Source organism: Ochlerotatus camptorhynchus, unplaced genomic scaffold (assembly GCF_037179485.1).
Source record: "Ochlerotatus camptorhynchus isolate MF236.1 unplaced genomic scaffold, CSIRO-AGI_Acam_v1.1 ptg000909l, whole genome shotgun sequence".
In the NCBI taxonomy this organism is placed as follows: Eukaryota; Metazoa; Arthropoda; class Insecta; order Diptera; family Culicidae; genus Ochlerotatus; species Ochlerotatus camptorhynchus.
Genome location: NW_027041360.1, coordinates 5,749 through 31,526, shown reverse-complemented (window position 1 = coordinate 31,526; position 25,778 = coordinate 5,749). Strand labels below are relative to the sequence as shown.

The window sequence follows — 25,778 nt, the reverse complement described above, 5'->3', positions numbered from 1 at the left end:
CTTCTTTTTTCATAGGTAGGAAAAGGAACTAACGAAATCGGGTATGTGTCGAGTAGTTCGATCATTAACGTTCCCAGGTACTCGGACCAAAACTACTACAACCAGGTCCTACGGACACCACTTACATCTTTCACCTCATACACAGCAAAAAATAAATTTTAATATTACAGCCATGAAGATGCGCTTCAATGAAATTTTTATGGCCACAAAAATAAACAAATGCAGTAAAAGCAGCGTAATGTCAGTTCATGCACTGTATTAATGATAATTTTTCTGCTTTGAAGATTCCGCAGGATTATGTTGATAATTGTTTACAACTAGATGACCCTTGAGGGTAATCTAAAGGGTGATACGGTCAAAATTTGGTCAAGGGAAAACGCGTGTAAATCGGTGAAATCGTTTATTTAAAAATTCAAATTAAATTTCTTTTTCAAGTTCAATTAGTATAAAATTCAGGAAAAATATTCAGTTAGGCTTCCGCTTTTCCAAATCCGAATTGCCGGGCCTTACGCTTGACCCCTGCCATCAGATTTTGTACAGCCACCTTGTCCACCTTCTTCGCCGCAGAAAGCCAGTTTGCCTTGAACTGCTGCTCGCCCTTAGCAGTTTTTTTGGTCTTCTTTAGGTTCCGCTTGACAATAGCCCAGTATTTCTCAATTGGGCGGAGCTCTGGCGTGTTGGGAGGGTTCTTGTCCTTGGGAACCACCTGCACGTTGTTGGCGGCGTACCACTCCATGGCCTTTTTACCGTAATGGCAAGATGCCAAATCCGGCCAAAACAGTACGGAACAACCGTGTTTCTTCAGGAAAGGCAGCAGACGTTTATTCAAACACTCTTTCACGTAAATTTCTTGGTTGACAGTCCCGGAAGCTATGAAAATGCTGCTTTTCAAGCCACAGGTACAGATGGCTTGCCAAACCAGATATTTCTTTGCGAACTTTGACAGTTTCATGTGCTTGAAAACATTTGCTACCTTCCCCCTTCCTTTTGCCGTATAAAACTCCTGTCCCGGAAGCTGCTTGTAGTCGGCTTTGACGTAGGTTTCGTCGTCCATTACCACGCAGTCAAACTTCGTCAGCATCGTCGTGTACAGCCTCCGGGATCGCGCTTTGGCCGTCGTATTTTGTTTATCATCGCGATTTGGAGTCACTACCTTCTTGAAAGTCGATAATCCGGCTCGTTTTTTGGCTCGATGCACGGTTGTAGACGATACACCCAGCTTATTTGCGGCATCTCGGAGAGAGAGGTTAGGGTTTCGCTTGAAACTACCGGCAACTCTCTTTGTCGTCTCAGCGGCTTCCGGTTTTCGATTTCCCCCCGATCCAGACTTCCTGGCTGTCGACAAACGTTCCCCAAACACTTTAATTACATTTGTAACGGTTGATTTGGCAACTTTTAGCGATTTTGCCAACTTTGCGTGCGAGTAGCTCGGATTTTCGCGATGCGCGAGCAAAATTTTGATACGCTGCTCTTCTTGCTTGGACGGCATTTTGACAACTGAAGAGTGAATTCCAAAATCAAAATAGGAGCAACATTCTACACACACACACACCTTCAAAATGAGGGGTGTTCAGGTTTTTTAAATGCAAAATTGAAAGAAATACGTCAAGTTGATATTGACCAAATTTTGACCGTATCACCCTTTAGGTGCGTCTTTGATTAGTAGCCTAGCTAATAACAGAAATTAAAGGACGTTTAGTCAAAGCATCTACCACTTTTAAATTTTGCAATAAATTTCATTTCTGTTGGGTTGTTAATGCAATTTAAATTAAAAAATATATGAATTTGAATGCCATTAATTTTAACATGGATAGGTTGGCGCATCCCTTATCTCAGTCGGTAAAGACGCAGCTACAAAGCAAGACCATGCTGGAGGTAGCAGAAATCGATCGGTCCGGTCTAGGAATATTTCGGGTAAAAAAAGGAACGACTTCCCTAGACATAGAGCATATGATTATACTTGCCACACAATTATACTAATGCAAAAATTCTACAGGCATCGAAAGCTCTCAATTAGTAACTGTGAAAGTGCATCTAGAACACTAAGTTCAGAGCATGCAATAAGCTAATATGCAATAAGTAATACTGTCCTAATTTACAAGTGGTATCACGCCCGTTCCAACTATATGGTGGTTCTCATAATTTCATAAAAAATGGTAGTTTTGTTCCACATCGCAAAATATTAGAAACGTATTAATTTTTTTTTTAATTACGGTAGCCATTTCTATCCAAATGGCTTTTTTTCTTCAATAATTCATATCTTTTGAACCAAAATATCGAATAAAAGGTAATTAAAAGTACTTTTCCGGAAAAAAAAAATATAATAATATTAGGAAATTGAGATTCTATATTGAAAAACATTGATTGTATTTGTTTTTTTTATAGTTTTGATGGTTTGTAGACAGAGGGCGCAATATGTTTTTTTTTATCTTTTTTTCTTGGAAATTTAGGCTTTTTACACAACATATAAAAACATCGAGGGACTGTATATATCTGACAATTTGTGATGAAATATTGATACAGTGCATTTTCTACAACTCGATATTGAATGGGCCATTGTCCGCTCACGGACACTTGGAACAGTGTGGCGATCCTTGGCTGGAAGGATCCCAGCAGATTGGCCAACTTCTCCGTCAGGAAAAATGCCACGACAGGAACGATAGCGACAGCGATAGCGAAAGCGAAAATCCAACTCTTTTTGAGCCTTGACAAAGGCTATTTGATTCGGCTTGTGAGAGAGAGAACAATCTAAAAGGACGACAATTTTTATTCTTTGTTGTTTCCAATACAGTTGTTTTAATACTAATCCTCTCCGCGCGAGAGGCGACTGGTTAAATACTCTATTCTTCTTCTTTTTCTTTATTCAATTCGTGCTGCCATGTTTTTCCCTCTGTGTCGGGAACCAATCAGCACGTCGCTTGTTCGATGATCATTCGTTCGATGCTGTTGGTGTTTCCTTGCTCAAGCCAAGCCAGAGGCATCACCAGGAATATATCAAAGCTTGTTTATAGTAGGGTTTGGGGTTAAAATGACACAAATGATGTTAGTTTGTGGAAGACCGATTTTCCCGCGGTCGGCTCGGGGTTAGTAGGATGTCATATGGATTAGGAAAGCGGTTAGGATGATTAACAAAATAATAACACAACTACTAACAGAACAATAAATCATTACATTCGCTCTGAGTGCGAACATTCTCCCCCCGGGCGAAGAAGGGTTTGGATGACAATAGGTTCAACGGGCAGGGGGGCTAGCTTCGAGATGGGACGACGAAGTACTCCATTACTGGTTTGGACATCTGCGACCCTAACAACGGAATCAGCTCCTGGAAACACATCAACAATGCGACCCAGTTTCCACGATTGGGGTGGAAGATTTTCATCTTTTAACAAAACAATCATTCCAGGCTCAATGTTCTTGGATCTTTTCGTCCACTTTAATCTAGTTTGGAGAGTGTTCAAGTATTCACGAGACCATCTTCTCCAGAAATCATCACGCAGGCGTTGAACGAGTTGCCAACGGGATAAACGGTTAATGTTCGTATCTTCCAGTGTTGGTTCTGGAATAGCGATAAGTTCACGACCAATAAGGAAGTGACCGGGTGTAATAGCTTCCAGTTCATTTGGATCTGAAGAAAATGGGAATAGGGGCCGCGAATTAAGAATTGCCTCGATCTGTGTTAGTACTGTGTAATATTCCTCGAATGTCAAGGAAGCATCACGGAGAACCTTTTTAAGATGGGTCTTGGTACTTTTTACCCCGGCTTCCCATAACCCTCCAAAGTTGGGGGCTCGAGGAGGAATAAAAGTCCATTTTATTTCACGAACCTGGCAAAACTCGTTTAACTTTCCGTGCAACTGATCACTCTTGAACAGTAAAAACAAATCACGCAGATCCGATTTTGCCCCAACAAAATTAGATCCGTTGTCTGAGAAAACTTCATCAACGAGACCGCGTCGGGAAACAAACCGATGGAGTGCTGCTATAAACGCTGAAGCAGACAAATCCGAAACCAATTCAAGATGGATAGCCTTTGTAGTCATACACACAAATAGACAAATGTAAGCCTTCACAAGAGTAGACTTTCTACCTCCTTGGCGAATGAAGACAGGGCCAGCAAAATCAACTCCCGATTTGGAGAACGGTGGAGCAGGGACGACTCGAACCTCTGGCAAATCACCCATGACCGGTTGCAACAATCTGGGACTGTTGCGGAAACAAGTTACGCAAGTTCGGATTACTTTCTTAACAACAGATCGAGCATTCAAAAGCCAGAATCTTTGACGGGTTAGAGCGATAAGACCGGAAGGACCAATGTGCAACATTTCTTTATGCATAGCTCTAAGCATTGATTCGACGATTGGATTTTTATCTGGAAGTATGATTTGGTGTTTCGCTTCGTAAGACAGGTGGGCATGGCGCAATCTTCCTCCTACTCTCAAGATATCGTCTTTCAGAATGACATTTAAACTGCCAAGACGACGCAAGGGTTCACCTAACTCTAGACGAGTTATTTCGTTAGAAAACTCGGTTTTTTGAACGTATTTTACAATAACATTCATTGATTTACGCATCTCTTGTACTGTGAGATACTTCGATGTTATTCGATGAGACTTAGGGGACCTCGCATTCGCAACGAACCTATGAACATATCCAATTACTCGTTGTAATTTTCGGAAAGAACTGAAAGCAGTCATTACAGGAAGAATATCTGGAATAACCACAGCGGCAGAAGTAGTAGCTGGTTTCAATTCCGGAAGTTTATCATCGGGCATTGGTTCGGGCTCATCAATCTGATAACCATTACTTCGCAAAAAATGTGGTCCGTACCACCAGAGATCATTCGAAGCAAGTAATTGAGGAGATTGTCCACGACTTACAACATCAGCAGGGTTTTCATCAGATTGGATGTAATTCCACTTAGCATCGGTGGAATGTTCAACAATTTCTGCAACTCGATTGCGAACGAACGGGTTTAATTGAGCTAGAGGTTTTTTCAACCACGCAAGAACGATCTGACTGTCCGACCAAAAATTAATTGACTGGAATTCCATTTTAACAGCCGGAACAACTTTAACAAACAGTCGAGTAAGCAATAATGCAGCGCACAGTTCAGATCGAGGAATGGTTAATCCTTTGATAGGGGTAATTTTGGATTTGCTACAGACGAGCGAAATCTTTACTCCATCGTGGGTAACAGCACGGATGTATAAGCAAGCCCCATAAGCATAACTGGACGCATCTGCAAAACCATGAACCTCGTAGTAAATTGCATCGGAAGCACCAAAATATCTTGGTATTTTGATTTGGTGCATGTAATTCAAATTGTCACGAAACGTGGCCCAAGTTTGGAGCAATTTACCATCCAAAAGGTCATCCCAGTTGAGTTTGCTGATCCAAATTTGCTGCATCAACACCTTTGCAATTACGACAACAGGCGAAACAAGACCAAGTGGATCAAATATTTTCGCGATCTGAGAGAGAACGTTACGTTTGGTTGGTGGTGAATTGGCAAGATTAGGAAGTTCGAAATGGAAACGGTAGACGTCTTCTGATGGATCCCAAAGGAGTCCAAGGGTTTTGATAGCTTGGTTGATATCTGCATCTTCGAACATTAAAAACTTCTCTCTGTCTTTCTCTGGGACCGATTCCAAAATAGCCGGGTGATTCGAACACCACTTATGTATGGGAAATCCGCCACGACTAAGTAGTTCTGTAAGCTCGACGCGACATTGAATAGCCTTTTCTATGGTTTCAGCCCCTGACAAGACATCGTCAACATAAAAATCTTCTACAACAATTCTTGCAGCGATAGGAAAATAATCACCTTCATCGACAGCGAGCTGCTGAAGAGCCCTTGTGGCTAAGAACGGTGCCGAGGAAGTACCGTACGTCACAGTCGTAAGTTCCAAAACCTGCAATGGATCGTTGGGATTTTCCCTCCAGAATATACGAAGCAACGGCGTATGGATCCTGTCAACTCCTATCTGTCGATACATTTTGCTGACATCAGCGGAAAAGGCATATGGATGCTTACGGAAACGCAGATTAATCGAAAAGATATCGTCCTGAATCACCGGTCCGATCATCAAAGAATCATTCAGAGAGGGTCCATTACTCTTCGATGAAGCATCAAACACCACTCTTAACTTCGTCGACGAGCTCGTAGGTTTCAACACCGCATGGTGAGGAAGATAATGTTTGAGAAGATTTGGAGGATCTTGAGACTCATCGACCTGAACACAATGATTAAGATTTTTATACTCATTAATAAAATCCACATACTGCCTTTTCAGCTCAGGATTTTTCTGGAACCGTTGTTCCAACATGTAAAATCGACGAAGAGCAATCGTGCGGTTATTTTCCATCTGATGGACAGAATATTTCAGGGGCAGTTGAACAATATATCGACCATCCTGGTTTCGGCGGGTGGTGGAGCAGAAAATTGCTTCGCACCGCTGTTCCTCACTAGTAAGAGGATTACAAGAATCTACAGATTCAACTGACCAAAATTTCTCCATGGATTCAGCAAGACTTTGTAGGCCAACAGTGTAACAATGTTGTTCGACTCGTGAAGAACCAACATCTTCGATGGAACCAGCAACAACCCATCCCAAACGGGTTTCTTGAAGGATTGGGAGATCATGACCAATCTTGTACTGCCCCGGCATCAACAGTTTAAAAAACAGTTGAATTCCTATAAGCAAGTCGATTTCTCCCGGTGTATGGAAATCTGGATCTGCCAGTGGGATACCAGGAGGGAGTTTCCAATGATTAATATTGATAGGTGTGGATGGCATTAAACCTGCAACCTTGTCTGTAATTAGACACTGCAGTTGTCCACGAAAATCCGAATAACACGAACGAATTTCAAGGTTAACCATCTCGGAGATGGAAGATCGTTGACCATTTGCTCCGACAACCTCAACGTTAGTAGAGAAGCGGGGTAAATTCAACGACAAAATCAGACTATTTGAGACTAGATGTGCTTGTGAACCGCAATCCAAAAATGCGCGGCAAGGAATTAGCCTTCCATTCACATCCATCACCTGAATCTTAGCTGTCATCAGTAAACTGTTACACAAACGCGGGGATTGTTTCAACGAACAAGACACTGCATTGGTGGATTGCGATTCTTCAGAGACAGACTGGGAATTCAATTTTGAAACGGCTCCCTTCGAGGCGAACGACGACTCAGACTGGGAAGCGGACGATGAAGTGGGTTTCAAAGTGGACTGAGACACATGTTTATCAGGGTGAAGAAGAGTATGATGTCTACCCTGACATTTGGCACAAGTATGTGGAGAAGGGCATGCACTACATAGATGGCCTACCCTTAGGCAATTGAAACAAGCTTTGATATCTCTTACCTTGGCTTGGCGCTGAGCGATGTCCAACGAACGGAAAGTCTCACACCGGAAGCTCGGATGAGCACCGGTTCCACATAGGTCACAGGTTTGCTCCCTTTTCGTTAAAGCGAAGGTCTTGGCTGACGTATTCTTCGACGTGTTCACAGGATTCTTGGCGGGCGGCGACGACTTTGAGTTGATAACTGGCTTGACCAATGATGATTCCCAACGTTCCAAAACAGCGCAGCGCTTCTGCAGGAAATCTACAGTTTCCTTGTACTTCGGCAATTCCTTATGTGGGATGGAAGATTCCCACTGCAGCCTCGTGTCCTTATCCAAAGCACCAGCTATCAAGTTGACAACGATCCGTTCTGAAACTCCCAGCATCTCTTCTTTCATCAGGCTAAGTCCATCGACGTGTCGGGTGACGTCGTCAATAAGTTCCCTCAGGTCCTTGGCGTTTTCACGGTTTAATGTGTTCAAGTTCAGAAGGCCGTTGACATGAATGTCAACAATCACTCGTTTATTCTCGAAGCGTTCTTCGAGCACTTTCCACGCATGAACGTAATTATTTTCACTCAGCGTTCGGGAATCAATGATCCCAGCAGCTGCACCGACCAATGCTCTGTCGAGATGATATAGCTTTATCGCATCCGAGTCGGCAGACGTCCGCATGACATCAAGAAACATGGCCTTGAAGCGTGGCCAGTTCTCAGGTTTACCGTCGAAGGTTGGAATAGGTGCCTTCAACGGTTGCTGCTGCACAATAATGCGAGGGGTTTGGTCTGAACGTTGAATCGAAAGTGGAATTTGAGATGCATCTTCGGTGACGGCCAAAGACTGCATAAGAGTTTCCAGCAACACGCAGGCGTCGGTGTGCTGGATTTCGAATGCTTCATATATTCGATCTTGTTCCTCCATGCCTTCGTCAGAGCACAGCACCATGATTTGATGGTGAAAATCACGATACTCGTTGAAGTAGAGGTCCAACTTTCGGGAGTATACCGCCAGCATCGCCATGTTGGGTATGACGGCACCAGCTCCTGATGCTTCCTCCACAGCTTTGCGTATCCGGGTGACTTGCGCCTTTGCTTGGCCACGCAAAGAAACCAATGTTTTCATATCTGCTATGTCGGGTTTAGGTTTCTTCCTAGCTGGTGAAGGATCGACAGGCATTGTTACACTCGCGCACGATATACTCCGAGGGAAAAAATCGGACTTCACTCACAAGTTAATTGATTATTCTAGGTACACTCGCGCGCGACTTACGTACGGTAGAAAATAATCGGACTGTAACTTAACATTCACAATTCACCTCAGCAAGCCACAGAAAATCCAGTCGATTTTCGTAACGGTATCAGCAGGCTCAGGAACAGCTGTGCGACCCCTCGCACAGCAGGGAACAGGAATGAACGTGTTCGGACACGTGCAGAAACCAGAAGCGACGCACCGGATTTTAGTTTTTCAATTTAGAATACTCGGTGACGTGACTTCACTCGCATTACGTTTCACTCGTGAATACTTCGGGAAAAAAAACTTCTCTTCTCCAACAAGCCTCGAAAATTCTAAATTCAACTCGGTCGGCTATCTTGTCGCTATCAACTGGAACGGCAGTGCGACTCTCGCAAAGCAAATACTGGAGCAAACGTGTTTGGACACGTTCGAAAAGACGCGCAAACGGTGCGGGAGTAGATGTTCGCAATCGGTTGATCTACGACACATCTGTTGTTGCGGCTGCAACACTGGAGGGTGGATCTCTCATATCCGGCTCGAAGGACCATAAAATGTCCGCTCACGGACACTTGGAACAGTGTGGCGATCCTTGGCTGGAAGGATCCCAGCAGATTGGCCAACTTCTCCGTCAGGAAAAATGCCACGACAGGAACGATAGCGACAGCGATAGCGAAAGCGAAAATCCAACTCTTTTTGAGCCTTGACAAAGGCTATTTGATTCGGCTTGTGAGAGAGAGAACAATCTAAAAGGACGACAATTTTTATTCTTAGTTGTTTCCAATACAGTTGTTTTAATACTAATCCTCTCCGCGCGAGAGGCGACTGGTTAAATACTCTATTCTTCTTCTTTTTCTTTATTCAATTCGTGCTGCCATGTTTTTCCCTCTGTGTCGGGAACCAATCAGCACGTCGCTTGTTCGATGATCATTCGTTCGATGCTGTTGGTGTTTCCTTGCTCAAGCCAAGCCAGAGGCATCACCAGGAATATATCAAAGCTTGTTTATAGTAGGGTTTGGGGTTAAAATGACACAAATGATGTTAGTTTGTGGAAGACCGATTTTCCCGCGGTCGGCTCGGGGTTAGTAGGATGTCATATGGATTAGGAAAGCGGTTAGGATGATTAACAAAATAATAACACAACTACTAACAGAACAATAAATCATTACATTCGCTCTGAGTGCGAACAGCCATCGAGTTATAGAATTATCATAACTCCCATAGGAAATCACCATCACAGTTAATATTGACGATACCGAGTTAGTGGACATCGAGTTATGGAGAGTTGAATGTATTTCCGGTTGTGTGTAAATACAAGCAAGCAAAATAGATCCTTATTCTGCAGTAATGTGACGTGAAATTTGTAGTTAACTGCTACAGTCGAACAACACAAATATAGGCTAAGGACCACATCAGTATCGCTCAAAAATTCACAGAAATGACAACTCTAACCCATATCATTGGTATTCAATGGCTCTACTCATAATAATGAAGGCGTCTGCCAATGACAGACTGTGTATTTTTATACCAACGAACGATACCGCTTGTGACTTATGCCATAGGAAATGCATCAGTGAACATTTGCGATGGACCGTACCAACTTGACTCGGTTGGAAAAAAAAATCACTTCTTCCAATCGACAACCACATAAAAAATGCTACCCTCGAAATCTGTACCGGGTGTATGCATGTAAGTGGAAACCGCACCCTGGCCTTAACGGTCTGGAACCGCAGCATTCATCCCGACGCTGTGGCGTACTGGTAAGGTTCGATGCGGTTCTGATTGGAAAAAGGAGAGCGAAATAATGACTGGATATTATCTGATGTTTCCTGCGACTAACATTTACCTTCGACTCATTAGATTTACCAATCGATTGCTGAAATGTAGCCCTTGAACAGGTCGGAATCAAGAAAGACTGTTCTACTTAACCGTACTAACAAAAAATGCTAGCATTCCATTCCCAGATTGCATTCTGATACGAAAACTACTCAGTGCACGTAAAATGGTTTTGCGGTTTAACATGATTAAGAAAGAAATAACAATTTTTCCAAATTGAGCTCAACCGAATCAGACATAAAAATCTATTTTATCATTAGGTGAGCACCTCTGCTCCATCTAGTGTGCACTCAAATAGCCGATGATTCATGAACCGCATCATTGTGGTCAATGAAAAGGCAAAAGAGAACGAAAAAAGAAAATACGCAGAAGCTCGAAAACATGATCTAGAAGTCAAAATAAAAAAAAAGCTATTTTTAATTATGTGGGAATGCATGAAAAATTGGAAAACGTGCGTGGCGCTAATTTTGTACGCGAGTACTGCCTTCCTGCTTAGTTAGAAGTGCCGACACTTGGGACCATTTTGAATAGCAATAACACCGAGCGAAACGAAATCGCGCGATCCAGAGCAGATGCAAAGGAGAAAATGCTGGCCTTGAAATACATGAAGATAATTGTGTTAGTTTTATGCGGAAGTTAGCAAAAGCGCATGATCTTATAATAGTAGCATATCGCATTTTCTCATTGAAAATTTCTGAAAACACTGTAGAAAAATCTCATCGGCGTGTATTAATCACTTACTTTACCACACCAACGCATTGATTTCCAGCACATGATGGTATGGAAATTTTCAAAACAAAACTATCTGTTTTCAGGCAAATCTGAGGGCCAACGTAGCATTATTTGGAATATTTCCATTTAGTTGAGTTGTAAAACTTAGTCTCCTCTGAATTAGGATCAACATTTGTTCGACATATACAACAGATGTCACCGGCCAGTGGTAAATAAATCAAGTTCTTAGGTACTTAGTAATGTTGAAACGGGATTACCCTAAAAATACAAAAATTGTGATAAAAGTGCACGTTTCCGTGCACAGTTTTGATGATATAGAATAAGTGCAGCGAAAACACCAAGACGATTAGATGGAAACTTGCACTTTTAACATTCTTCAGTATAAACGTACAGTTTGGTGGTAAATTCGCTATATATTACGTATCTTTTAAACGATGCATTTTAGTGACATTGTTTCTTCGCCAAAGTTAACCTTGAGTTTGGTTTGAATAAAGTTGCTGAAGACATCAAAACCGTCAGAGCAATTTAATGTCAAATCTTAATAAATATTGCAAAACCATTTTAGCTGAAATGAGTATTTGCAACCTTGGCCCCAGAAGTTGCCATCAGCGTCTCGGCACAGCTCCTATAAACAGATTGACATGCTTCTTACACTACAACTACCGTGAAACAACAATCACACTTTTAGGTACTATAATCACCAGAAACACTATCAGATATGTAGAATCTTCTCCCAGAAAACTGTACCTATAAAATCAATGGTTGAGATGCTATTCAAAAAGGGCACGAAAATGGCAAAAATAAACACTGTGCGAACGAGGCTATTAAAATCACGCGTTTTTTAATTGCGTGGAAATGTGAGATTCTACAAGGGTAGTGTCTTGGGGGAAGTTTATTGACATAAAATAGTCTATATTTTTGTACCATTAGGGTGATGATGTATTGACGTATTAAGATGGTACAACTTTTTTTTTTGTATGTGCATAAATAGAGTTAGTGTCTTCACAAAAGCTTTTGAGCACACTAAAACAAGCAGCTTGGTCGAAAATAGTAACTCTCTGTCTCTGAACGTTGACGAAATATTATGCATTGTTTGTGGAAAGCCCTTTGAATTCAGTTTTTCTACAATAACTTTGCACACAATTATTTTAATGCTTTCAAGTTACTTATTAGATCAAAATACACATTTTTGCTGAAGATTATGTATCGCTATGACCTATATTTGAAAAGTAATCTAACATTTTTATGAAAATTTAGACTATTTTCCCATCAATTTATCTAGAACTGAGGCTGATCAAACAACTTTCAGGGTAAAATGCTTGTTTTTGGGTACAAAGTGCATCAAGGACACATTCGGAGGAACTTTGGAACAGGATTTATAAAATTATGATTAACACAGGTCATATGTAAAGAAAAATCATTGAGATTGCTAAATTAAAAGTGTATATTATATGTCAATAAACATCTCCGAATAACACAAACAAACAAAACATCCAAAGGGAAAGACAGTTTTGATATATTTGCTTATATTTAGCGCCCATTCACAGATGACCTAAAAAGAGTTAAGAAGTCGAAAAAAAATAAAAAAAAAAACACTTGTGAATGATAGAGCTTTTCACAATGAACTCTAGGAATATTTTAATTTTTAAGTAGGTAAATATCAAGATTTAATCAATTGAAGGTGTCCTACCCCCAGATATAAACTCCGTGATTTTGTGATACACCAAATGGTCAACGTCCGTCCTAAAACTGATGCGATCCCCGGCGGTCATCACATTTGAATCATTTCAATTCCATTCTAGTAACAGGTCTCCCTTAGCTTATTCCCAAGTAACTATGAAAGTAAGACCAGATTAAGATGGCGGGTTCGATTCCCTGGTCAAGATGATTTTAGAAATGGAATTTTCCCTGGTTTCCATACAATATACGAATTCAAGATTGGTAAAGGCTTAGAAAGCTCTCCACGGGCTGTCCATAATCTACGTAGACAATTTTTGAAAGATTTTAGATCCCCCTCTTCCCTTGCGTAGAGAGTCTTTCATTCATTTCTAGATAGAGCTGGAATTAGGGCCTAACAGCCTTTGTAAACAATGACTTCTCTTGATGATTTCTAGAAATTCAAGGCTCGCCCACGCAAACCAACATCCTCATCGGGTAGGGAGAGACTTCCCCTATCCGATGGTTAGGTTGGTCTGCGTGGACGAGCCTTGAATTCTTAGAAATCATCGATAGAAGTCATTGTTTACAAAAGCTGTTTCGCCCTAATTCCAGCTCTATCTAGATTTGTATTATTTGTATTTGTGCCGTAGTCGCTCGTCACGCCCTCCTACCTTCCCCCCTCTTTAATATTCTACATGGTTTATGGATAGCCCCTAATTAAGTGGATGGTAAGCAGTTCCAGTAGAAACGGAGAAGAAGAAATTCATTCCCATATGGTCGCGAACCTCTTGACGCCATTAGGGGACCACATGTTAGGACAATATTAGAATCCCGGCAACACTAAACACTCGCACACTTTCGGCCTCTTTCCTCATTTGTAAGCAATCAATCATTGAAAACGACACTAGTTGATTGCGATACGGTGCGTGTCAGTTCATGAAAATGATGCTCAGGATAGATGGAATTTATGGTTTATTCGTACATTTAGGTGGTTCAGCGATGATAAAAATGAGCAATCTACAACAAAAGGGAAAGGACGCGGGATGGTTAAATGCTTCAGAGATGTAGCATGGTATGCCAATAGAAATGCATCCGTCCACAAAAAAATTCCAAACATGAAAGGGAGAACCGAAAACAAAAATATTAAACACATCCATCAAGGTCGTTGACGAAATGTGGTTATGGATCCTAGCGGTGGCGCGTCGGTTCATGGAACGTTAGGAATTTTTCTCTGCCACCCAGTTTCGTGAATCCCCGAGCTCTGACAAGCCACAGGGTTATGCGCCAATTAGCATGTAATTTGTCTTCGTCCGTATCGAGGAGAAAAACCTGTATAGTCATACACATGCACACTCGGTCACGAGTCAGAAAGCATGCTCCCCAGACCGCGTGATCCAAAGTATAAATGAAGTCGTTTCCTGCAAGACCAAGTGGCCTTGTTTTGGATAATTTTTTACAAGCTAAAGTTATCATCACCTTCATCGTACAATCATCAATTGTAAACGCTATCGGAACAATCGGGATCGTGTTGAACAGTTGTTCGTAAAATATGTATCCTGCTGGTATTGTCCATTCTAGATTCACAGTGGGCATGAACTTGATCCAAAGAGGTCAAAATGCCAGCAGCCATATCTAACGTATAATAACCGATTTGCCTAATTGATGACCACACTTGAAACTGTCGAGAGCCAAAGTTCATCCACATAGGTACGAAAAGACATACTGATTCGAGGGTTCCGATTGTTACCAACGAAAGGAAACAAACGAAATGTACCTTTTATTTGGTGAACCTTTTCTATATTTATCATCAACGATTTCGACGAAATCCATAAATCATACTCTTACCTTCGGAGTGCCCATGAGGTTCGATTCTTTTTTCTTCTTTTGTTTCTGAGTGCAAACATTTTGAGTAATGATGATGATTCAAAACATGTCGAGGTAGTCAGTACTGTTACCTTTGTTATAATGGAATAGAATATGCAAGCAATAAACAGTTACTGATTTCACACACCCCTACCTTTTTTTCTGCAAAATCAGAATTTTACTAGTCAGTTATGGCAAGGTATCACTAAGCCGGAGATGGCAAGTTTGATTCGCGGTCCGATTTAGAAAATCTTTTGGTTTGGAAATTTTCTCGACTTCCCTGGGCGGTGCTTGCCACACAATATACACTTAGAAATGATTATACAAATTCATTGATTATTTGTATACAAATGATACACAGCTAAAAAAATAGTGTAAATTTCCGTTATTATGATGCACATAAATGGAGCGTCATATATCATACAAGTTTACATTATAGATCGTTTAAATTTATAAGACATGTCATGCAATATTCCATACATTGTATGCAACTGTTCACCTCACCTTTGTTTGCAACATTTCTTGCAAGCTGCTAGTTTACGTGAAAAGGAAGTTTACATGCATGACTGGCCCACAAAAAAAAAGAGTTCTAATCTTCTACGGGCCGATCTCTAGATTTGGGTGAGAAAACCATTATCTGAAAGTTTCAGCACATTTTGTTCTAAGATGAGCTGGCGCTTTTAGTTTGAATTTAGTATGAGGAATTTGGTTAAAACACATGAAAAAATTACACTATTGATCATAAAAAAAGTTTGCTTATTCTCAATTTGATTCAGATTTTCAAAACACCTTCTGCTATCCTCGACCAAAGGTTGAATCGATCGTTTAGTTTCTATTAAAATAGCCTATTGAGATCCACCTTTATTTATTTATTGTTGAGCCAATGTTACTCAAATTCACACACACTTAGACAAAATCACAGACTTCGGTAATTCGTTTTTGAAAGGAATTCGTGTTTTGTTCGAAATTGACGCACCTCTTGGAGGAAGACAATGATCCGGCAGACCCCAACAGTATCCAGGACTTGACGACTTCTCTACATCAAGAAGACCATGATGAACTAGATGCGGCTGGTAATGAATCCATAGTTTTAAATACTATTATCGAATCTGATGATCTTCCAAAAATTTCCTCTGAAACACATTCTACTGAAATTCTGGTTTATTGTCAGAATTTCAATCGCATCAAAAATGAATGAAATTTATAAGAATATATTGAGCTCTTCTTTTTTGGTTATAATGAGAACTGCAACAAATTGGAATGATTCCATTAAAAGTGAGGAAAATTTTGGCAGTGATTATAATGTTTTCAGAGATGACCGCAATTTAGTTTTAACTCAAAGAATGTCAGATGGTGGAGTTCTTATCGCAATCTCATCAAAATTTAATTTGGAAGTCATTCCCCCTTATTTTGCGCCGCGAGTGAGGGGAGGTGACTCGCTGTCACTAGTGAGGTGACAAAAATCACCGTGAGTGAGGTGACTCTCCGTATAAATCAAATGGAGAGTCACCTCATTCGCGGTGGCTATTGTCACCTTACTAGTGACAGCGAGTCACCTCACCTACCTCGCGGCGCATAATAGACCTCATTGTGTCATTGAAATCTAAAGAATTTGAGCATGTGTGGGTGAAAACAAATATAGCTGGTGAAACTCATATCTTCGCCACAGTGTACTTTCCACCAGATTATGCTTGTAAGACTTCTTATGAAATATTTTTCCAAATAGCTGAAGAAATAGTATCTCAATTTCCTCCTGAATTTAAACTCATATCTATGGCGATTTCAATCAACGGAATGCTGATTTCATTGCTGATTCAGAAAATGAGAGTATTCTGCTCTCAGTCGTTGGTGAAAATGAGACATTGCAATTTATGTTTGAGAAAATTGCTTTCTTAAGCCTAAACCAAATAAATCATGTAAAAAATCAGCAGAACTGCTTCCTGGATTTTTTACTGACAAATACGCATGAAGATTTATGTGTAAGTGAATCTGTTTCTTCATTATGGAAAAATGAAGTGCTTCACACCGCAATCGAGTATTCTATATTTGTACATGAAAACAATCCTACCGACTGTGACTACGAAGATGTCTTGGATTAAAGGGTGTCCCCGATGAAATTGCCACACACAAAATTGATTCGCATGAATACAATTAATTGGCAATCAGTTTTGAGAAATCAAGAGAATGTCAATTGTGCAGTAGACGTTTTTTATAAAACTTTAATGGAAATTACACAAGAGGAAATGCCTTTTAGAAGAAGACAACGTAGTTATCGCTCCAAAAATCCGGCTTGGTTCAATAAGCAAATCATTAATTTGAAGAATCGAAAACAAAAGGCTAACAAAATATATAGAAAACAGAATAATCAATGTTAAAACTAAAAGTAATTCGTGCAACTTTCCATCAAAAATGACTTTAGACGAAAAAATAGGAAATAATTCAGAAGATATATGCAATTTTTTTGCAACATTTTTTCAAGAGACGTACTCCAATTTCTCGGATAATGATCGTGATTATGAATATTTTTCATGCTTTCCTGATTTTTCGAGTAATGTTGGTGTTAGAAATATTTATGTTCAAGATATTTTGACTGGTCTAAAAGATTTGGACGCCACTAAAGGCTCAGGACCAGATGAAATCCAACCAGCCTTCAAGAAAAATTTAGCAATTGAGCTCACAACCCCTTTATACTGGCTGTTTAATATGTCACTTGACTCTGACGCAGGAATGGAAAAATCTGATATCGCGAATTATAGTGGGATTGCCATCATCTCGTGCATTCCTAAACTATTCGAATCAATCATAAACAAAAATATCTTCAGCCAAATAAAACATAGAATAACACATGCACAACACGGCTTTTTTAAAGGTGGTTCTACCACAACAAACCTCCTGGAATTTGTTGATTACTCATTAACTGCAATGGACAAGGGAAACCAAATAGAAGCTCTTTACACTGACTTCAGTAAAGCGTTCGATAGACTTGACATTCCAATGTTGATTTTTAAATTAGAAAAAATGGGAATTGAAATAAAACTCCTCACCTGGATTAAGTCATATTTAACTGGCCGTCGGCAAATTGTAAGATTCAGCGAGAAAAAAAAAATCTAACCCAATTCAAGTCACGTCAGGAGTTCCACAGAGCTCGCACTTGGGACCTCTTCTTTTCATTTTGTACGTTAACGATATCTCCCTTATTTTGAAAAATCTCAGAGTACTTATTTATGCTGATGTCATGAAACTATTTTTAGAGATAAGAAATGATGATGATATGAATACGTTTCAGAATGAAGTTCATGTTTTTTATACGTGGTAAAAGTTGTTGGAACTAAATGTTAAAAAATGTAATCCTTTAACTTACAGTAGAAAACTAATAAAACCAGATATTCGTATTACATTAGGTAATCAAATTGTTCAAAGTTGAGATAAAATAAGAGATTTAGGAGTTATTCTAGATTGTAAACTAACATTTGTGGACCATTATTCATAGAGCAGGCAATATGCTTAATTTTATAAAGCGTTTTGGTTTACACTTCAAAGATCCTTACACAATTAGAACACTATATGTTGCCTATGTGAGGTCAATATTAGGATATTGCAGTGTTATTTGGTCACCTTATATGAAAAGAGAACGAATAGAGTCAATCCAAAGGCAATTTTTACTTTATTATATGCACTACGTTTTTTTTTTCCCTTTATTTACAAGGCTTTCAGCCATTGGCTGGTTCGCCTTGGGGTATGCATACTACGTAAATTGGGATGGACAGAATTTCCTCTCCCATCTTATGAAGCTCGCTGCTTGTTAATCAACATTCAGTCATTGAAAGAGCGTCGAGATTATGCTATGGTCTCATCCGTGAACAATATTGCTTCGAAACGCATTGACTCAGCTTATTTATTATCAAGACTTAATTTTTATGTACTTTCTCGTCAATTGCGTAATCGACATTTGTTCGCGGTAGATCGTCACCGCACTAACTACGCGAAATATGGACCGATGAATCGGTGTTTATAATCTACACTGTGAAATGATAGACCTAAATATGTCACCCCTAAAACTGAAAAAATATTTCCAAACACTGCGAAATCATAGAACATAAATTATAATGTTATTATGTAGTCTACGTTGCTGTGAGCAGTTAGAATTTGTTATTGCTGAAAAATCAGTGAAGAAATATTGCTGAATTTTTTTGCTGATTATCAGTAGAATGTTGTTATTTTAACAGAAGTTGGAATTTAAAAAAAAATCAGCAAAATTTTGCAAGGTTTCAGCGATTTAAACTTGGTGTTTGTAGATCCTGCGCATTACGTTATATACGTATAACGTTGTAGATGGAGATATTCTATGCTTTTGAAAAATTAGAAAGCTGCAGTATCCTTGGTTGGCAGCCTTGGTTCGCAAGGTATTGTGTGTACCTGCCACCAGCACGCCAAGTGAACGAGGTTTTAACATAGCTGGGCTGACCGTATCTGCACGTCGGTCAGGCATCCACCCTAACAATGTGGATAAAACAATCTTCATTCATTACAATTACAATATTTGCAAAAATAGATTTTTGCAGTAAGCAGTGGCTCACTGACGAGGATTGTATTTACATAAAGGTGAATAAGTGACTACTATTAACAACACGTTGATATTTGACCTTTTTTTATTTTTCAATCTCTTACTAGTTGAGCGAGATTCTACGTATATCCGAAAGACATCATCATCAAATACATAAACAAAAAGATATATGCGTGTAGGTTCAAATATGTATCAGAGTAATAAAAGCATATAATTTATAATAAACATATCAATACATGAAAGAATTCCTTGGGCCAAATAAAATGTTAAGTAATGCTTTTAAATACTATTCTATAGATAAACTATAGATGAGATTTTAGATATTATCCATCCCTACATAACGTACTTTTCTTATACTTAATAAAAGGTTTGTAACACTTTGCCATACGACTGTGTGTAATGCTGCAATTTTAACAAGCACTTGCAATACTTTTCTAAACAAATTCCGCATGCACGGCCAATGAAAAAGGCTCAAAATTGACTAAGAGTTACTCATATTTGGGTTAAGGTTACTCAAATTCGTGAAAACTTAGCTCACTCATAGAATGAGTAAATTTTCCGACACTTTTCCGATGAAAACTTCTCGAATATGAGGAAAACTGATTGTGGTTTTAGTCTGTCTACTAGTACACTTCGAACCTGTGTACAATTTCCTTAAATTTACCGATGCTTTGAGTGACCTACGTTTTAGCGATTTTGAGTAATCTGAACTTAAATGTGGGTAGCATTTTTTGTCCATGCGCGATTAGTTTGGAAAGTTTTTTTTTCTCTCAATTAATAACTGTGTAAGTGCTTCGTGTAGGATGTCTGGATGTCTCTCCACGCAGCAGTTTAGGTTTTATAAGGGTTCTGTAGGCTATGATTCAGACTTGAAGAATGCTTTAAAACCTCGATAAAACATGCAATGTTACATGTGTCAAATTTATATCACAATTTGCTATTATATCTCAAATGTTATTGGTACGTTGATAAACCTTATTCTGTTATCAGATCAAAATAAGCTCTTGAATTCATGATACGAAAATACGAAATACGAATACAAAATTATCATAACAATAGCAAATTATTTTTAAGGGCAGAACAAGCTATTAACTTGTGATAGCAAACAGCTTACCAACAACATAATAAGATATTGATAGTAAAATTTCATATTATTTTGCTCTGGTTTTGCTATTCCTCTGGACCCGGATACTTACACTGAACTATAGCGTACAGGTAAGTTTTTCCTAAAGGAATATCTTAGTTTAAAACTTTCAACGGGTTATTTTCCAGCCCCAGTGAGTTTGGAGAAACAAACTTTGTTCGAACATTTGGCTAACATAAAAATTACAAAAATATTGAAAAAAAAACTTCCGACGGCCACATTACAGAATATCTACAGTCTACATTAAGGGTAGCCGGTGTAAGATAGAATTTACCAGAATTTAACAGAACTGGTATGTTTTGGTTATGAAAACAGCAACATTGTGAAAGTTAAACATGCGGAAAGAGATTTTTTGGAGTCAGATCCTTTAGTTTAACATAATATTTGCACCAGACTTCGGCTGAAAGTCTCCTAAGTAACGAAAACCAAACCAATCAACACTTGCAATATTTGCAGTATCTAATTGTTATTTCCAAAAATTGAAAATTTCGATTCGTTTTGTTTCTGTTCCGTTTCGACTAAAATTGGTCGGAAATCAATGTATGATTACGGACCAATCTGAAATAAATTAAGAAAAAAATTGAATTCATTGCAGAAGCATACACACTCAAACAGAAAGGTAATGCTAAAAATTACAGATGTTTAGGTATTTTCTCGCTTTATTGCTGAAAACTGTAAATTAAATGACCGAATTTCGGTATTTTCATTTTAATTTAACGAAAACGGTAAACATTTTTACCGCCAGGTCTGTAATACAACTCCATCACTGACTTCGGTGAAATATTTTACTGAACTTTCGGTAAACAACATTACTGAGTTCGGTAAACGTCAAATCCACCATATTGTAATTGTTGATCGACTTTAAAAACGTTCGTGTTTTGAAAAATAAAAAGACTGTTATGCAACACCAAGGTGAGCGAATCGTAGATATTTTCCGTAAGAAATTAATTTTTGTTATCTAAATAAATACCGATTACAGATATTGCTTGGTTTATCGAGAATTTGGTAAATGAATTACCGAAGTCGGTGATTTTTTCTAAGTGTGTACGTTTACAATTAGAGTGGCGTCTCGTCCATATGTGCACCTCGTGCACTGCACAGTCTCAAATTTTCAAAAAGTAAAATTTATATTTCATAAAAATTAAGAGGCAAAAATTTAATACTCAATTGAAACCATTTTTGTCCGCCCTATTTATTGGTTTCATATGGATAATAACTGAATTATCCACCACATCACTGGAAGGTAGCTGAATTGTACGTACAACAATCTCAACCTGTACGTAAAACAGAAGCGATCTTGTTTTCACGTACGGGCACGCTGGGATTTTACCACGTGCAGACAACACTCTTTTTGGACTTCTATGGCGAATGAGCGACACAAAACAAGTAAGGAAAATATGCCTTCGTTCTACCAAAGCCACCGCATGCTTAGTTCTCCCAGTCTGAGCACTTATGCTTGTGCACCAGAAACGCTCGTATTTACAACCAGATCAGTTGTATATGTATTGAAGTCCCGTAAGCATAATTGCCGCTGTGTTAGTGTTTATTTTGTGCACTTCTATCTTTGCACAGTTTAAAGAGAAGAGAATAAATTGGCACGTATAGGCTACGTCGCATTTGAGTTTCTCTCTGAATTGATCGAATCTTGGAGAGCCGTCATTCGTTGTATACCTACCTACACGCACACATAGAATTTTTTAATTTTCTCACTACCATGTCTGCATTTCATTCAGTAGCCTCAGAGCATTGATGGAATATTGTTCATAGCATAGTGCAAAATTAAATAAGAATCATACACATGAGACTTAAAAATAAAATCAATGTTTCTATGCAAAAGTAAGCCAAACTGGTAGCAGAACTGTTTCCCATCATCATTTCGTTTATTTTTTATGCAGGTACCCCCGTCGAAAGATTTGTATCCAAATCTGGCCAAAATAGCGGAGCTTCGTCGTGCTGCTGCAAGAACGGCAAAAGGCGCTTCTCGAGGCACTCAGATTTGTAGATCTCGCCATTTACTGTACCCTTTGTCACGAAAGGCTCACTCCTCAGTCCGCAAGACCAGATGGCCTGCCAAATGAGATATTTGGAGGCGAACTTCGACATTTTCTTCTTCTTAAATTTGTCGTCCACATCGAACTTGCTCTTGCCGGTGAAAAACTCCAACCCCGGAATTTGCTTAAAATCGGCTTTTATATACGTTTCGTCGTCCATCACACAGCAGCCATATTTTGTCAGCATCTTCTCGTAGAGCTTCCGTGCCCGAGTTTTAGCCGTCGATTGTTGCCGCTCATCGCGGTTTGGGAAGTTCTGTACCTTGTATGTATGTAGTCCAGCTCTCTTCTTTGCATTCTGGACGTAGCTCTGCGACATGCCGATCTTTTTAGCCAAATCACGGCTTGAGACGTTGGGATTTGCTTTAATCATCCGCTTCACCTTTCCCTCCGTCTTTTTGTTCTCCGGTCCCGGTTTTCTTCCAGCTCCTTTGCCGTGGTCCAACATCAACCACTCCTGGAACCGCTTCAACACTCTGGAGACGGTTGAATGGTGAATGTTCAACATTTTTCCCAACTGCCGGTGCGACAGGTCAGGAAATTCCAGGTGTTTGGAAAGAATTTATTCCCTCAACTCGCGTTGGTTCACCTCCATTTTCGTTGAATCGAAAAACACGACTTCGTGATTGACAGCATGTACACAATACACATCAATGAGAAAGTGTGCAAAATTTGGTTGATTTTTACCCAATGGTAAAAAAGTTATGCCCTGTTGAATGTGTCGCAATAATTTCGTGTTCGCCCTTTATGCATCAAAATTGGCTTCTACTGTTACAGACAAAATATAAATAAACTAGGTGCACAACTAGTGAATTTTCTCACGTGACGCCACTGCAATTAGCAGAAAACATCCAAATTGTGAGAGTTCGATGCTTGAGGCAAAGATTTTGATAAGCTTCGCTAATTCGTGTTTTCAAACCGCATACCCCTACTCTGCATGCGGTGAAACATTGCAAATTCTGTATACTGTTTATGCAAATATGTAATAGATTCTTGAATTTCCCGGCTTAGTGAATCAAGATAATAAGGTCTATTGGCATGGCCCATGAAACCTATGTTTTTTCCTTGGTTTGTTTTCCGTCGATCTTGTTTTCCGTGCTGAGCACCAATGCTAACGACGCCAAGGAGGCAGCTCCCACACCTGGACCCTACCTATCGACCCATCAACTCATGAACCGGGGACCAACGAGTTTGCTTCCCTCACAAGTATAGTATATTATAGGCGTGATCAGAAATGTTATGCCTCAGAACATCCCGGTGACGCCGACTGGGATTGAACCCAGACCTGCTGGGGTGAGAGGTAATCACGCTTACCAATACACCACCGGCACCGCTATGAAACCTATGTTGCCAGTTGTATACAATGGAGCAGATGATCAAATGTTACTGAGCTTTCTTTTGAATGCAAAAAAAACTATAAAATGTTGGATTTAACAAAACAAGAACCTTTTCTGAAAAACAAATGGATTTTTTACCGCTCATCCAAATATTTTGTAATGATTTCGTTTTCAATATCGTTATTTTTGGAAAAAATGTTCAAAGGCTCCATACATTGTTTTTACGATACTTTTTTTTTTAATGGTGCTGTCAGTAGTTAAAATATGTATGATAAAAAAACCACTTGGCATATTCATTTTTAAATCGCAAATCTTCGGTACATTCTAACTGCTAGGGAATCCAAAAATTTCGTCAGTGGTTCAAAATCCTCTGAAATGCTATGTGATTTGTAAGAAACATGTGAAGCCATTTATTCTACGGCTCTCACGTCCGAAACGAATAATCTCTCGGCAAATGAAACCATCATTCATAACGATCGGTGAATGTACTCATTTTCGAGCCCCTGAAAGACCGATTATGGTCCAATTGCGCCAGCGCACGTTGAATATGATGGAAGGTGCCACAAAAACGGTAATCACCATCTGTCATATTTAAGCAATCTAAAACATTATGATTTTTCGTGCGCCATCGCTTTAATTTTACACGTATTTCTACAAACATGCTATTCTCTCCTAAAAAGAGCTAAATCGTCTTGATCTGCACACAACCGTCCAACCCTTGCCATGCAAAATGACGTAATCTAATTATCACTCGTCAATAAAGAACGTTTGACACAATTTTTTACAACCACCTTATTGTGATTTTTGGAAGACCCTTTCTGGTAGACAAATCACACACCCAAGCAAGCTCTTCAGCAAGCAGGTGATAGAAGGATATGCGATTACACTCACTCGGACTCCTTTTTCTTTTCTTTCTTTAATCTTCACATTTCTTAGTTTATTGCCCTTAACAGATCTCTATAATGTCTTTATGACGAGGAGTCACCCGTGAGAGATGAATAAGATCCTAGGTAGAGCCGCAGCCATGAACATAGAGAGAACAAGAAAAAGTGCAGCGCAAAGGAAAGCAAGATCAATAGGAGGCGGAGACCCAAAGCAATAAAGAATGTCGATGATCATATGTTAATTTTTGTGATCTTTTGACATTTGTACCGCGAGGGTAGGTTCTTTTGATTATACCGATGTCGTGTGTCAAAAGTCTACACCATATGCTCTTAAGGAAATACGACACTGGCTTATAGTACACAGACAAGAGCCGAAGTGTTATTGCAAGATTCGGAAGAACCATTTTTCAAAGATAAAAAAATCATATAACTTATTATTCAGTTAAATATTATCGAGACTATATGAGAGACATGATACATACCTGTATTACTCGCATTGGCAGTCCAGTTTCTTTGGCTAACTGTTCCCTAATATGCCTCGTTGGTTTGGGTGTTTGACTAAATGCAGTTTTTAACACTTCTAACTGTTTGGCCTTTATCGTTGTTCGAGGACCCCTGCGTTTGGATCCCCCACCATCGTCAGGACTTTTATTTTCCGCTTGTGAGTCCCCCCGACAGTCAGGATCCCCATCTAACGAACCCTGGTCACTATCATCATGACCTGTTTTACTGTCCGTGCTCATACTTTGCACGGATAGGTCCGAGGCACCAAGGGGTCCATCGTTTGGCCCAAGTGATCCCAACCCCAAACCAGGCCTCAGGTGTTCATCTTCATCTTCATCTTCCGATCCTGAGCCCATCAAAGAATCTGCAAAAAATTAAAGAAAACAATTATTCAAAATGTGTTCAACAAATATTTGTTGTAGTTGAGACAAGTGGAATCAAGAGAGTTGGTAATATTAAATTTTTTTACCACAAGGGCATTTCCTGTTCAGCATGAAGGGTGCTTCTGCAGTGCCGACTGGTTTTGTCATCCCTTTATTTTTATTTGATATGTTTTCCACTCATTCATTTCCCTCTCTACCCTCCGGCTGGTGCACTAGCTCGGAATGTACCCTCTCGATCCAGAGCA

General features: G+C 39.5%; 1 protein-coding gene across 1 annotated transcript in view; it reads right to left on the bottom strand.

Annotated features, from left to right (window-relative positions):
* Lim1 (LIM homeobox 1) overlaps positions 1-25,512 on the bottom strand; it is a 68,185-nt gene extending 42,673 nt beyond the window's left edge. The window contains exon 1 of the mRNA XM_065238713.1: positions 25,129-25,512. Coding sequence (XP_065094785.1) covers positions 25,129-25,506 — 378 coding nt within the window. The 5' untranslated portion in view covers positions 25,507-25,512. The remainder of the gene's footprint in view (positions 1-25,128) is intronic.
* Between the last annotated feature and the right edge of the window lie 266 nt (positions 25,513-25,778).